Here is a 13,457-nt window from a genome sequence, read left to right on the forward strand (position 1 = left end):
TTTTGGAGTAACTTGCCAAACACTGCCTGGAAGTGACAGCCACACTTTGAATTAATTTTTGATGTCTGCTGTTTTCAGCAGCAGTTATTGGTGGAGACTAAATGTGTATGCTGTCAACCATTACAGACTCAAACAAGAATGTACATTGTTTTGCTATTAAATATTGAAATCATGTAAGCTGATATGGACTGGAGTGTTAACAGGGCTTATACACATCATGAATAAACAGCATGCCACAGTGTGAATATGAAAATGCTTTTTCAGAACTTGGTAAATATTTGGAAAGACAACTCATGAAGTAACTACGAGAATAAGCTGTGAGCATATCAGTAACAGGTAAGCTAAAATACTTGAAAACTCTCTCAGAGTGGCATGGTAACTGGATAATAGTGCCAGCTCATGAATAAATTAAGTAAAGGTGAGCAGAAGGGAGTAGGTTGGGCTGGCAAACGGCGCATGCTCGTGTAGTTTAATGTTGTGACATAACTGCTGAGAACACGTTCGCCCTTGTATAGTATGGCACCTGTCTAGCGCACTTTAGACGAACTTGTGAACTGTGTTTATATAATAACTATGAATGACGTATTATTGTTTTCCACAGCTTGAAATGTAAGAGACATGCGCTCAAACTTGTGGCTCAGAGGCTGGAGGTGCTCTTATCAGTCGACTCCCAACATTAATGAGGTAAGAGAGACGCAAGCAGCAAATTACAGATAAAATCCATTATGTATAAATTACATATGCATTATAGATATAGATATCGGGCATTTGGGCTTTAGCTTTTTTGAAATGAAACTAATTTTAAGTTTTCAAAAGTCACAAGGCAAGTTTAAGCTTGTCTTGTGAAAACTGCCTGACAACTTTTAATGTGCACTCCGTTGTTGATAATTACTCATTATTTCAGTCTGGAAGTCTTGTGGTGTGATCACTCCTCAGTTTTGGTAATAAATTTGGAGGTTGGCTATTGTAATTGAAAACAGTTTCAGTCACACTGTTTGACCTTTCCTGTAAATCAACAGCAAATAAAATGAAGATGCTAGCTGTGTAAATTAATAGTAATGTCTCAAACATAGTTGTTTATTTTCTCAGGATTACTGTTTTTATGTGTTTGTTAACCATTTTCTTCACAGTTTGTCTTCACACTGCATTTCCGATGCCTTCACCTGAGTCTTTTCTGACAATACTTACAGTTTTTCCTTGTTTATCAGTAATTTGCCAAATTAAACATGCAAAGGTTTAATCATGTTTATTAGTTGTTGTAAATATAAAATACAGAAATCGGTGCAATATTAGTTGCTACAGATATTTTTACTGCCCCAAAATTTCATCATAAAACAGCAAGACTGTCTAACATGTTGTGTCTGTCTTATTGCCTATGGGTGAAATTCATATTTATAGAGGGGCAATAAAAAGACCACAAATATCAAAGATGCATTCATAGCACCTTTAGAGCTAGTTTGTAGCCTGAAGAAGAAATAACTGATGTTACACTTCATGCGAGGATGTTACTGTTTCGATTTAAATGAATATTCTAGGTTAAATGCAAGTTAAACTCCACTGACTGCATTTGTGAAATGCTTTTGATTTCTATAGAAGATAATTTCACTTTATCCCACAGTTTGTACAGTGATTTGATTTTTTCATAGTTGTCTACTATGCTGAATATAATTTTTCATGCTGTTAAATTTGTTATCAGCTAGATATTAGTCATGTTTGAAGGTTGCTTGAAAATTCAAACCAATATATGAGCAAATTTTATTCTTGAATAGTTTCTTGTCCATGAATTGGTCAAACCAGTTCATACAGTATATTGGTATGAATGAATCCATCTTAAATTCACACATCTTAAATTCTTTGAATTGTCATGAGAACTCAACCCTGCTAGAACATTCCTGTAATATTTTGTAAAATTTGTAGCTTCATACTAAAGGTCATATACTTCACAGGCAGTGGATAATGAGTATTGCTGGCACCAAAATGCCATGACACCATGGAGGAGTCTGAGGAATAGATTGGAGGACCCAGTGAGAGGAAGGCAAACACCCCCGTTTTTATCTGGCTTTACATCATTTGATGAACAATGGAGATCAGAACACACAACTACTCCTTTTTTATTCCTGGGCCGGACACGTAGCGTCCCTGAAGCTCTCCATTGCTACAATAGACCCACTTTGCGGTCAAGCTTCTCTTCGATCACCATCACCGCCCGGAGTTTGTCTCCTAAAAGGGATTGTACAGCTCATTCAAACTCAACCTTTCGTCCTCTTAACACTGACAGACCGCCCTCTTTCATGGCCCGCAGTAAAAATAAAACCCTACAAGCCATTGCTGGCCCTCCGGTGCCTCCTAGACACAAGACAGTTGTGGTGATGGTGACCGAGAACAGAGAACGGCATTGTGCCAGTGAGACTCCCAGCAGTTCCCAAGCTCCACCAGTCCACAAGCACAGCTACAGAGAGGAAGAAGATCAAACGGACTCTTTAAAACATCCTATCTTCCGCTCTTGTGCCCATCTGGAGCTGCTTCCATCCAAGCTGTCCAGATCTACTCTGTACTTGGACAAATCCCTCTCAATCCCTCTTGGACAGATTTTGTATAGATCCACTCTGTCCCTTTCCCTTGGAAAACCATCTTTTACTCAGACCCCTGAGAAACCTGAAACCATGATTCAAACTAAAAGGTCCTACAGTGACTGGGACATGGCAAACATTGGTGTTGATGGAACAGAAAGGCAGTCCCAGCACCTGAAGAATGGGTCAACCATCAATGGCAGTGCTTTTAAAAGTAATACCGGCTCCGACTCTGACATGCAGTGTTCCACTTTAACATCCTTGCCATTCAGAACAAGGTGCCACTCATCTTCTGCTGCCTTCAGACTGAATGGAAAGGCTAATGATGTCTTAGGGCTTCCGCAGAGCAATCTAAGAGCCAGAGAGGCATTCAGCGAGCCATCAGGTACCTATATCACCTCCCTGCTCCTCAGTAGCCATGCAAATGTATCCATCCTCTCTGTCTTGCTCTTGCTGTCCTTTATTCTGTAGCTTTGATGCAACATTCTTTTCTGACACACCGTGTGATGTCTTAGCCAGGGTGGTTTCATTTCAACATCACTTACTCTGGTTGCACACCTTCTGATTGGTGGCTTATGCATTGTTAATGAGACGGCCTTCCCTCAAGCTCCTTTGGGAATGGGAATGTATTGTCAGAAAAACTATAAATGGCTTTGTGAAAACAAAAGAATGCACCTAGAAAGGGAATAGAGTGTGCCAGCTCAAGTGGGTCAATCAGATGTCAGATAAAATGGTCCGCTGGTGCAAATGGGCAAAATAGGTTTAATCTGGCATCATTTGATACAGAGTGCATGGCTGGGTATCCAGAGATGGAGTGAAATCTGTTAAATCTGTAAGTTTGCTCCGAGGCAGGATTTCGGATTTTAACAGAGAGAGTCTTGATCTTGGAATAATGAGATGCTTTTCGAGTAAAGCCAAGTAGCGGATTGTAGCATTATCAGCATTTGATGCTGGTATTTTACAGTTATTTACCTTAGTAGATGCACAGTCAGGACACAGATTTTTGTATTTTTATAAAGGAAGATAAAAGAAAGGGGGATCTATTGAAAAGAAAATAGGGTGAGTTTCACTCTTCTTATGTGAGATGATGCATCATTGACTCCACATTACCTTGCATCTAAAGTCTATTGGTTTCTCTGGCCCCTGTTCTGGCTCTGTACGGCTAAACACATTTTGTTGTGATGAGTTGGAAGGATAACATCCTCCCTGCAGCATACTGATCTTTTGCATGTGGTCCGTGAAGCATGTGACGGCAAGGCTGCATGACTGGGCTCTGATGAACTAACACCAGGTACCACCGCAGGGAGGGCACTTATCCACAAGTCTTAGTTTATTTATGTGTCAATCCTTCACTGTCCTTTTGCAACCCTCTGCATCTGTCTTTTAAATCAGCCTGTCTCTTTCTCACTGATCCTGACATCATTTAGTGAATAGGTTTTTAGCTTTTATTTCTGAGACAAATTTGAATGAAATGGTGGACTCCCCTGCGATAATCAAGAGCTTGAATGTGCTCAGAATGAAATGCCATGAAAATGCAACATCTTACTCTGCCTTAGAGGATCCAGTGACAAGAGCTTGCAAAAGGACTTGTATGATATTACAAACCTATTTTTTTTATCAATATTCCTGATGTTTTTGAGATATAATTTATCAGTAAATTATTGTCAATAAAAAGTTTCATTATCTAATAATGAAAATGTTATCTTGTAAATACAGTCTGCATGTTAGTAGAAACAGATTTTCACGGACAAAAATGGTCCACTGTCTATTGTCAGTAGGGTAAAAATATATGAAGAACAGCTCACACAGAAATTAGCTTTATGTTGGCCAGTGCGACAAATCTGTATCACCAACCTGTTGCAAAATATGCAGAATTATGGTAAATGTGACATCACCTTTACTTTACATGCAATAGATTTATTTTTTATTTTATTATTATTTTTATTTTATTTTTTGCCATTGTGTGGTTGTAAAGGAGTGTTTTTTAGCATGTTGTTAAGTAGGGGTGGGTGATGTGACCAAAATCTTATATCATGTTATGAGTAATTTTATTTCATGGTAACGATATATCGCAGTATAGTTATTTTTCCTTTAAATAAGGTCTTTTTGATATCAACATTTAATATTCATTGCTTTTAAATAATAAAAAGTTCACAAACCCTTTAGTGGACTGTTCACCTGCATGTCTAACACTACTTTTATGTACCAGTACTTGTGTGTATTGCAAGGCATCAGTACTTATCCAGGTAAACGTGTGTTATAGCAAGTGTTTGTCAGGTTGTATGTTAAGGCACTGAGCTAATATCATTATTTATCTGTACAGGAGTGCCTCAGGTGCGCATAAGGGCCCATCATGAGGTCAGAACAGTTTTCCACACTGCTGAGAAAGTCAGGAGACTTATTGAGTACCCGGTCTCTCCTCATCTGACTAATTGCACCTGTGGGCCCAAGACTGACCAGCAGGACACAGGATACCATTCGCTTAGCTTGAGGGTATGGTTTTACTGAAGGAATCTGGCTACCATGAGGTTTTCCTTAGGGTTTGTTCAGACAGGCAGAAAACAACAGATTTATTGGGGCATATCTGACTTAAATCCTTTTTTTTGTTTTTTTTTGTAAACTGAACTGCAAAGATATTTACAAACCATTACAAACATACACCCACGTATGGTTTGAATTAGTCATTTAATTATGTTGATATTTATAAGATGATAATTATCTTCATGTTATGGCTGATATTAAAATACTATATTATTTTTGTATCTATCTATCTATTTATTTTATTTATTTTTTTGCATAAAATACTAAAAATAAAATCAATTGTTTTAAATGCTACAATTGAATTTAGGTGTCTCAGCATTAAAATGTACAATGCAGTAAATTGGATATCCATTTTGAGATTGCCAAAAAAAAAATATTTAACTGTGTCTAATATATTGTACAAGCTTGGATTTTTGTGTGAACAAAGACTCAATGAATTTAAGTTTTTTACTTCCTTCCTGAACACCCAAATGTGGCAAATCATAAATATACACCCCAGCATTTCACCGTGGCACAAACCTTGTGTTCATATCCAAATGTGTGTAGGATGCTCTTGAGCGGTTTCGTCCAGATTTCATCTCTCGCTCTCAGAATCGGGTGCGACGACTGGAACTGAGGGCCAGGGAGAGGCGGAGCTTACAAACAGCTGAATTTATCATGGGCATGGAGACGGCTAACTGTAGGTGGAACTGCACCAAACCACACCCCCTTAGTGGTAAGATGCCCTGTTTTCATTAGCATCCTATGCACAGTTGAAGGAGCTGTGATGCAGATCTAGTGCTGCAGCAATGCAGTCTCAGTATTATTGCTTTAACCATTAAATCAGGTATCAATTGTAGCAATGAACAATGAATTGGTAACAGTACATCAGTGTGGCAGATACCTGCAAAAAGTGCCAACAGTGAGTATAAGGGTCATCTTACGATTTTTAGGGCAAGCGCACTGCACCAAGACACATTACTGATGCCTTCACAAACAATTCATTGCTGCAGTGAAACATTTGGTGCATCATAACTTCAGTAGTATCAGAACAAACTTGTGGTGGGACAGACTTATTAAAAGCAAACAGATACAATAGAGATCTCAAAGACCTCTGCATGTTTCACTGCGGCCCTGTTGAGAATGAACAATGAATCTTAAAAAGTACATGACACATCCTGTTGCTCCTACAGCTAACTGATGCCCCCTGTTGGTGCCATTATGATTCTGTAAAAATGTTCTTATAAGTTATTGTATGTGAAAATGCAATATTTGTTCAGTAAGCACTTAGTTTGTTGATTTGTAAGGCTAAGAAGGCCAATAATGTCACAGACTAACCAGGACAGCCTTAAACTGAGACTAAAGAATAAAATGTAAAAAATGAAATATTAAGCTTTGTAACGACCTTTCCATTTCACTGTTATCATTTATTCTCCTACTGTAAATGTGTTTTTTTTAGATAACCTTTTCAAACCCAGAGACAGAGCCATCTCAGGCAAGGAGATGCAATGGAGATCCAGACGGTGAGTTTTCACATAAACACCCTCATAATATCACACACGCACCGGTGCTTATCAGTGCAAGAACACAATATGACCCCTTTCTGATAAGGACAGTGTTTGCTTATCTCTCTGCTTAAATAAAAGCCACCAGATCAGATGAAATTTAGTGGATAAAAGTACATATTGACATATATCAAGATATTTCCTTGTGCGTTTCTGTTTGTCTGTTTGGATGAAAAGTAGATGAATCACTTCCTTCTCCCACCTCCAAGTCAATTTTTTCTTGTCATTATACATTCATCATCCACCAGTCTGTGCTTGTAGGATTTACAACAAACTCCCTGAGGTGACCAAAAAGAAGGAGGAGGAGAGGAAGAGGCTGGTGTTGGAAACCAACAGACTGAGGGCAGAGGTGTTCAAAAAGGTTAATCTTTAAATCTCACACAAAACAAAACTGCTTTGAATTTTAAGGTTTATAGATATGATCAGTTCCACCATTAAAAAATTATCCACAGCTTTTACTTTTATTTGAATGTATTTATTTAGCTTCTGTTAATCTGTCATAAAAGCTGAGAATATTCATAATACACAGTGCCTAGTTTAATATATGCTAGAATGATTAGAAGTATGAATTAGAGGTATACCGATGTGTGCAGAGAATGCGCCAGGTCACATATTGTGTTTTCATCAAATAACTGATATTTGAAATTGTAAGGCAGTTTGATATAATCCAAATTTGGCCAGTTCATGTTAGAGGGAGCATGGGAGCAGAGGCTACAGCTGTAAACCCTTTTGTACTGTAAGCTTAATTAAACTCGCTAAAGAGCACAGCTGTTGATTGGAGAATGATTGTGAAAGCCATTTAGAGTAAGACTGTGAAAAAACTCAAATGAACCTTGAAAAGCAGTCAGTGTAAAGCAAAATGAAACTTGCAGACGTGCTTCTTAGCTGAATATAGAGCAGAACAGTAAAATATGATAGTGTCTTTTTTTCAGGACCCAGATATGTAGTTACCTCAGCAGAATGTAATTAAAATAGAATTCAATTAAAGCGTGCCTGCTTTAATAGCTGAAATTAAAGTTGATTCAGAGTTTTAACCAAGACTCTGAGAGATGTTCAGTTTTTTAGTCCTAAAATCTGAAAGAGAATTAGCTTTTTCCAGCAGTGGGTTCCCTCTGGGATGTGTAATGAGTGTATTCAAGAAAATAATGTTCCTTGAATTATGAGTAAATTAAAATTTAATTTTAAAAAAGTTTGGGTTTTTTTGCTTGTATGAAGAGTGAAAAGTTGGAGAGTTCACAAGAAGTGAAGTGAGAGAGAGAGAGAGAGAGAGAAAAATTTCTTGTGGTTAAGAAAAAATGAGTAATATCCATAAAAAAAAAACAATATTAACTTTAATACTTTTAATTAAATTAAAGGGGTCATATGCTGCTAAAAAGAACATTATTTTGTGTATTTGGTGTAATGAAATGTGTTAATGCAGTTTAAGGTTCAAAAACATATTATGTTCCGCATAATGTACATTATTGTTTCTCCTCTATGCCCCGCCTTCTGAAACGTGTCAGTTTTTACAAAGCTCATCGGTCTGAAAAGCAAGGTGTGCTCTGATTGGCCAGCTATCCAGTGCGTTGTGATTTCCCAAATGTTTCAAGCGTCTGACGGAAATGTTATGCCCCTCAACATATACTGTTATGGCGTGTCCCTGTCAGAACACCGGCATGACAGGACAAAAACAATAAAACTCATTACAAACGAGGCAGTTTGGGTCCAGTGGGGACATACAGTAATTACTGATTATAATGACTTATACTGTCTTTTTACGCGTTGCGTTGCATACTGCGCCGCGTAAACATAAAACCATGTCTACATTTGTGATCGGAGAAACGACAAACAACAATAGCTACTCTACACTGCTCAAAATTTGCGTTTGAATCATCAGTGGCAAATCCTTTATATATGTAAACCTAGTAACATACCCAGAATCAGAAGCGCCAGACTGTCCTTGCAAAGAGTGAGGAATGGCCAGCGGCTTGAGTGAGGAACAGCTGGGTGCTTGAGTAAGGAACGGTCCGTGGTTTGAGTGACCGGAAGCCAGCGGCTATAACAAGGAACAGCCAGCGGATTCGACGAAGGAGCGGCCGGGGCTTGCGGCAACCACATGTGACGACCCCGGGCTGGACTCAGCTTCGTCCACGGAGAGCGCGAAGTTGATGTATTTCCTCAGCGACCTGCACAGATCAGCTCTAGGCATGGCGAAGCGAATATTGTGCTCTTTTGGAAGACCAAACAAAGTAGTTTCACTTTCACAATGAAACACACATTCTTCTCCGTGAAATGGTGCCGGTGGCAACAGCGAGAATAAAAGGTACGCCTTCTTTCTTTCCGTGAACATTTGGGCGGCGTTTTGCAAATCTTCCCACACAGTGACGTACACATGTGGGGGCATGTTTAAACGAGCTGTTTTAGGGGGGTGTGGACAAGTCTTAACTTTTATAAAGGATATCTCTTTGGGTTTGAGACTTTAGTCTTTGCCACTTCTATAGATCTTCTTTATGCACCAAGTGCTTGTAACACTCCAAAGAGAAAGGAAAACTTGAAATCGCATCATATGACCCCTTTAAAAGCTCAACTTTCCATTTATTATCTAGGACAGTGATTCTCAATCTTTTTTACTCAAAGGCCCTCAGTTGTTAAAAAGGGAACAGAAATGGTCACTCTACGTTTTTATTTTATGTGGTTTTTGCATTTTAATTTAGAGTTATACAATTTTAATATTTAAATCATTTATTAATTTAACTACTTCAGTCCTCCTGTGGGCCCCCTTGGAAATTTGTTGAGGCCCCCAATTTGCTAGTGACTTGCCTTTTTAAAGAGCATGATTTTAAAAATCCTTTATGAGGTATGACTGCATGTAATTTTTGAACAAAACAAGACAAGTGTCTTCAGATAGCAGTAACCTTGAAAACCACTTTTTCTAAAATCCCATTGGAAAATAATGAAGGAACAAGCACAGCGAATTAGCCTCCCAGACTGGCTTACAAATTGACGTCATGACCAAATGGCTCTGTTTCTTTGTGCTGATGCTTTAACAGTGATCACTCTAAAGTGATCCTCCAAACTGACCTTTAATGACCCCCACAAGGACAAACACACCTGAGGCTTTTGTCTCAACTAATGCGTTCTGTCACAACTGTCAGCCCAAGTGTACCATAGGAGACGAAACTTGTGCTGCTCTGTGAAAACCTTCCCTCTGGTTAGAAACAGCAGGTGCTGTGTGGTGCCAGACTGTCTGATCTCACCTTGCTGAACTTTTACCTCCATACTGAGGTGTCAAGTGATATATAGAGGCTCATGAGGGGCATTCATGCAGAGACAGCCAACAGTGCTTCACAACAACTTGAAAATGATAATATACAACATGACTGTTACATTTATCTTGTTGGGTCATTGTGGAAACCCACATAAAGGGATAGTTTACCTAAAAATGAAAACTCTGTCATTATTCATTCACCCTCATGTAGTTCCATGTAAGCTTTCTTTCTTATGTGGAACACAAAAGGAAGCAATCTGAAGACTGTGCTGGTTGTTTTTCCCCCCATGAAATTACAATAAATTGTGACTGAAGCTTTAATTTTATTCTTGAAAGGAAAAACACTATTAAAGTATAAAAGTAGTTTGTATTAATTGTGCATTATATTTCAAGTCGTCTTATGTCGTATGATGATTTCAGTTGTTATTCACTGATAATCTTTGCCGTAGCTCTTCTTGACAGAAGATGTCAGGAATAATGTCAGATTTGTGAATTAATAGTTTTTTTGAGTCAGATCTTTTCAATGATTTGATTGATCCATTCACAAAACCAGTCTTAATGATTAACTAACTGGACTGGTTTTTTAATTCAGTTTCCTGACTCAATGATCCAGCCACAGCAATTCTTGATGTAACAGCTCAAGAATTAGAAGACATTACAAGTGAATATGGCTTAATTATATCACACAAAAACTTCCCGTATGACATCAGAAGACTTGAAAATTGTACACAAGTCATATGAACCACTTTTATGATCATTTTATGGTACCCTTGCACGCTTTCTGAAGCTTGAAAGCTCTAGTCACCATTCATTTTAACAGATTTACTAGTACATTCAGCAGAATGTCTCCTCTACAGAATTGTAGAGGTTTGGGAAAACGTGAAGAAATAAAGACAGACGTTTCTTTTTCAGAAATTCATATTAATTGTACTTACCCTGTCTTCCAGCAGAGGTCAGTATAGTTCTTCAAATGAATCCTGCCTATCAAACTACTTTTTGATATCTAGATTAATTCCACTCAAGGCTTATTTATTCATGCATTCCTTTTTTTCTTTTCGGTAACAGACACGGCCCTGATACTTAGGGGATGCTTGTGACACAAAGGAGGCTTGTGTCAACAATAATTTCCCTGTTTTTGATGTTTAGAGTGTTGAATTCCACAACAGAAAAGCTTTCACTGGTATTTTGGTCTTTGCTGACAGGCTGATCCCTGGATGCCTAAAACGTGTGCTTTTGTAAAGGAGAAATCTCTTGTCGGGGTGTGTTGTTTTAATGGGTGTCAGGTCCTGTGAGGCTGATACTTTGTCATGAAGTGTCTGGCTCACTGTCTCCCATGAAGCCCTTCTGTCTCTCAGGCTTGCACCCCCTCTGTGACAGTGATGAATTCTTGATAAGTCGGGCTGAAGAAAGATAGAGAGAAGCAGGTGAGGGGAGAGATACAGTGAGAGAGAGATGCCAAAAGAGTTCACATGTTGTTTTGTAGCTTATAGTGTGCATAACTTTGTCCTGTGATGTACTTATGACAATTAAGGACATTCAAAATTCCAGTGATTGATAATGACAATAATTATCACAATAAGGAAATTTACATGCATCTTAAAAGATTAATTTCAATTTGGAAAAAGCTTTATTTTTTCTTTTTTTTAAAAATATGTAATTTACATGCTAGTCTGACTGAAATCTTACCTGTCTGGTTTTTTAACCCTCTGGTTCATCAAATAATCGTGAAGAAAAAATATGTTTTTCAATAGAAATATTAAGCAACACAACTGTTTTCAGCATTGATGATAAAAATAAATATATCTCAGTTAACAAATCGTAAGTCTGATTTCTGAAGGATCATTTGACACTAAAAACTGGAGTAATGGCTGCTAAAAATTCAGCATTGCTATCACAAGAATAAATTATATATTTAAATTATATACAAACAGAAAACAGTTATGCAGCCTTGGACAAAGACTGTAGCTTGACTACACAAATACCCGCTGTAGTTCAATTATACAGTAACTGCACATTTAATGTGCTGTGCTTACTGATTTTCTTGCTCAATTAGTCTCAGCATCTTTGTTTTAGAGTTTAACTCTTGTTGCCATTAAAACTTCAAGGAGTAGAGTAGTTTTAAAATGCTTGATAGTTTCAAACATAATGTTCTGTATATTAAATCAAAAGTGAACTATTAAACCAGTGATGTGAGTGATCTATTGCCTAAATATTTTATTTGCTTCAAGTTTTCACCAGATGTTTAGTCAGTTGATTAAACTGTTTCACTTTTACTCTATGGAAAAGAGCAGCATGAACATTCCTCTAAACATCTTATTTTGTGTTCAACTGAGGTCACACTGACATACGAATTTGCATGACTGACTTTTTATAAAAGTTAACTCAAAGTTATGTAAATATGAAAGATTTTTATTTTGGTTGAACTATTCCATTAAGAGTTAGTCAGAATCAGCAGTTCATGACAAAAGTTTGTTTCTCAAACAAAACATATTCAGCTTTTTCTAATCTACACTGGAATGTGCAGGTTATTCTGTAGCAGCTGACGGAGCGCAGCATCAAAGATAGCCAAGGACAAGGGAAGCAGACAGAAAATAAAATGAATACCTCCGAGGAGGAAAAAGCAACGATAGCATGATGTGGTTGGAGCACAGATAGCAGGTTATCATTGCTCCCAGGGGAAATGGCCACCCAGGGGGACAGACAGGGAGAATTCTGTGTAATCTGTAGATTACACACAGTCACTTCCCCCTCATTTCTTCACCACTTGACCTGAGCGTGCAGATGCTTTGAAAAACAGGCTGCTTGCTTGGTTGTAGTTTAGTTAAAAGTTTCCTCTTCTTTTTTCCACAGAAACTTTTGGATCAGGTTCTTCAAAGACACGGTGACTGAGGGAAGTGCCTGTTTCATCACAAGATTCATATCCCCCGCGTTCTCCTTGCCTGAGGCAAAGAACTGAAGACGAGCAAGACCTTTGCAGCTCCCTCCTGAGAGCAGAGCTTGGCTTTCTGATGCGTTGTTCCAAATATAAAACACCTTTTACCGGACCTGAGGTGAATCCACATGACATATGCCTGTTGTGTCTGTGCAGTGTGACAGGTATTTTTAAAGAGAAAGTGTTTGATAATTGGAGACCTGGTTGGAGTCTGTTTTCATATGAAAATGGTATGTCAAATAAACCCTATAGAAGACATATAGAGCTAACTAAAATGTAATTTTAAATTATATTTTAACACTATTTTATGTTAATTAGGCAGATGCTCTAATGTATTTGTGCACAATCACTGTATACCTTTTATCTAATTATATATTACGAAGGTTTATTATGTACAGCTTGTTCTACTCTTGAAATAAAAGTCATTTTGCTTCTAAAGGTCATCAACAATAGTCTCAAGTATTATTTGAAAAAAAAAGAAAAGAAAAGAAAAAGCAACATTGGCATCTTTGAACCTGCTTTTATTCAGATTCATTATGCAATTTTCCCCACATTAAAATTTGGACATTATGTTCTCTTTCTGTAATAGGCAATTTCAGTAAGTGACGCAGCTTGGTAATGTA

The 13,457-nt window shown here is 37.8% G+C and overlaps 1 protein-coding gene across 1 annotated transcript; it reads left to right on the plus strand.

Annotated features, from left to right (window-relative positions):
- Window positions 1–483: 483 nt before the first annotated feature.
- LOC122140174 lies at window positions 484–12,955 on the plus strand. Its single transcript, XM_042742551.1, has 7 exons — window positions 484–684; window positions 1,947–2,955; window positions 4,894–5,063; window positions 5,658–5,826; window positions 6,550–6,613; window positions 6,917–7,016; window positions 12,753–12,955. The coding sequence occupies exons 1-7, from the start codon at window positions 619–621 to the stop codon at window positions 12,789–12,791; spliced, it is 1,617 nt and encodes a 538-aa protein (XP_042598485.1). The 5' UTR covers window positions 484–618; the 3' UTR covers window positions 12,792–12,955.
- Window positions 12,956–13,457: the final 502 nt, after the last annotated feature.

Source organism: Cyprinus carpio, chromosome B17 (assembly GCF_018340385.1).
Source record: "Cyprinus carpio isolate SPL01 chromosome B17, ASM1834038v1, whole genome shotgun sequence".
In the NCBI taxonomy this organism is placed as follows: domain Eukaryota; kingdom Metazoa; phylum Chordata; class Actinopteri; order Cypriniformes; family Cyprinidae; genus Cyprinus; species Cyprinus carpio.

Bases quoted from the DNA above. Each gene is read 5' to 3' on its own strand.
- LOC122140174 (XM_042742551.1), top strand. From the start codon at position 619: ATGCGCTCAAACTTGTGGCTCAGAGGCTGGAGGTGCTCTTATCAGTCG. The intron at 685-1,946 runs GTAAGAGAGACG...TATACTTCACAG, and splicing joins CGACTCCCAACATTAATGAG to GCAGTGGATAATGAGTATTG. The intron at 2,956-4,893 runs GTACCTATATCA...TTATCTGTACAG, and splicing joins GGCATTCAGCGAGCCATCAG to GAGTGCCTCAGGTGCGCATA.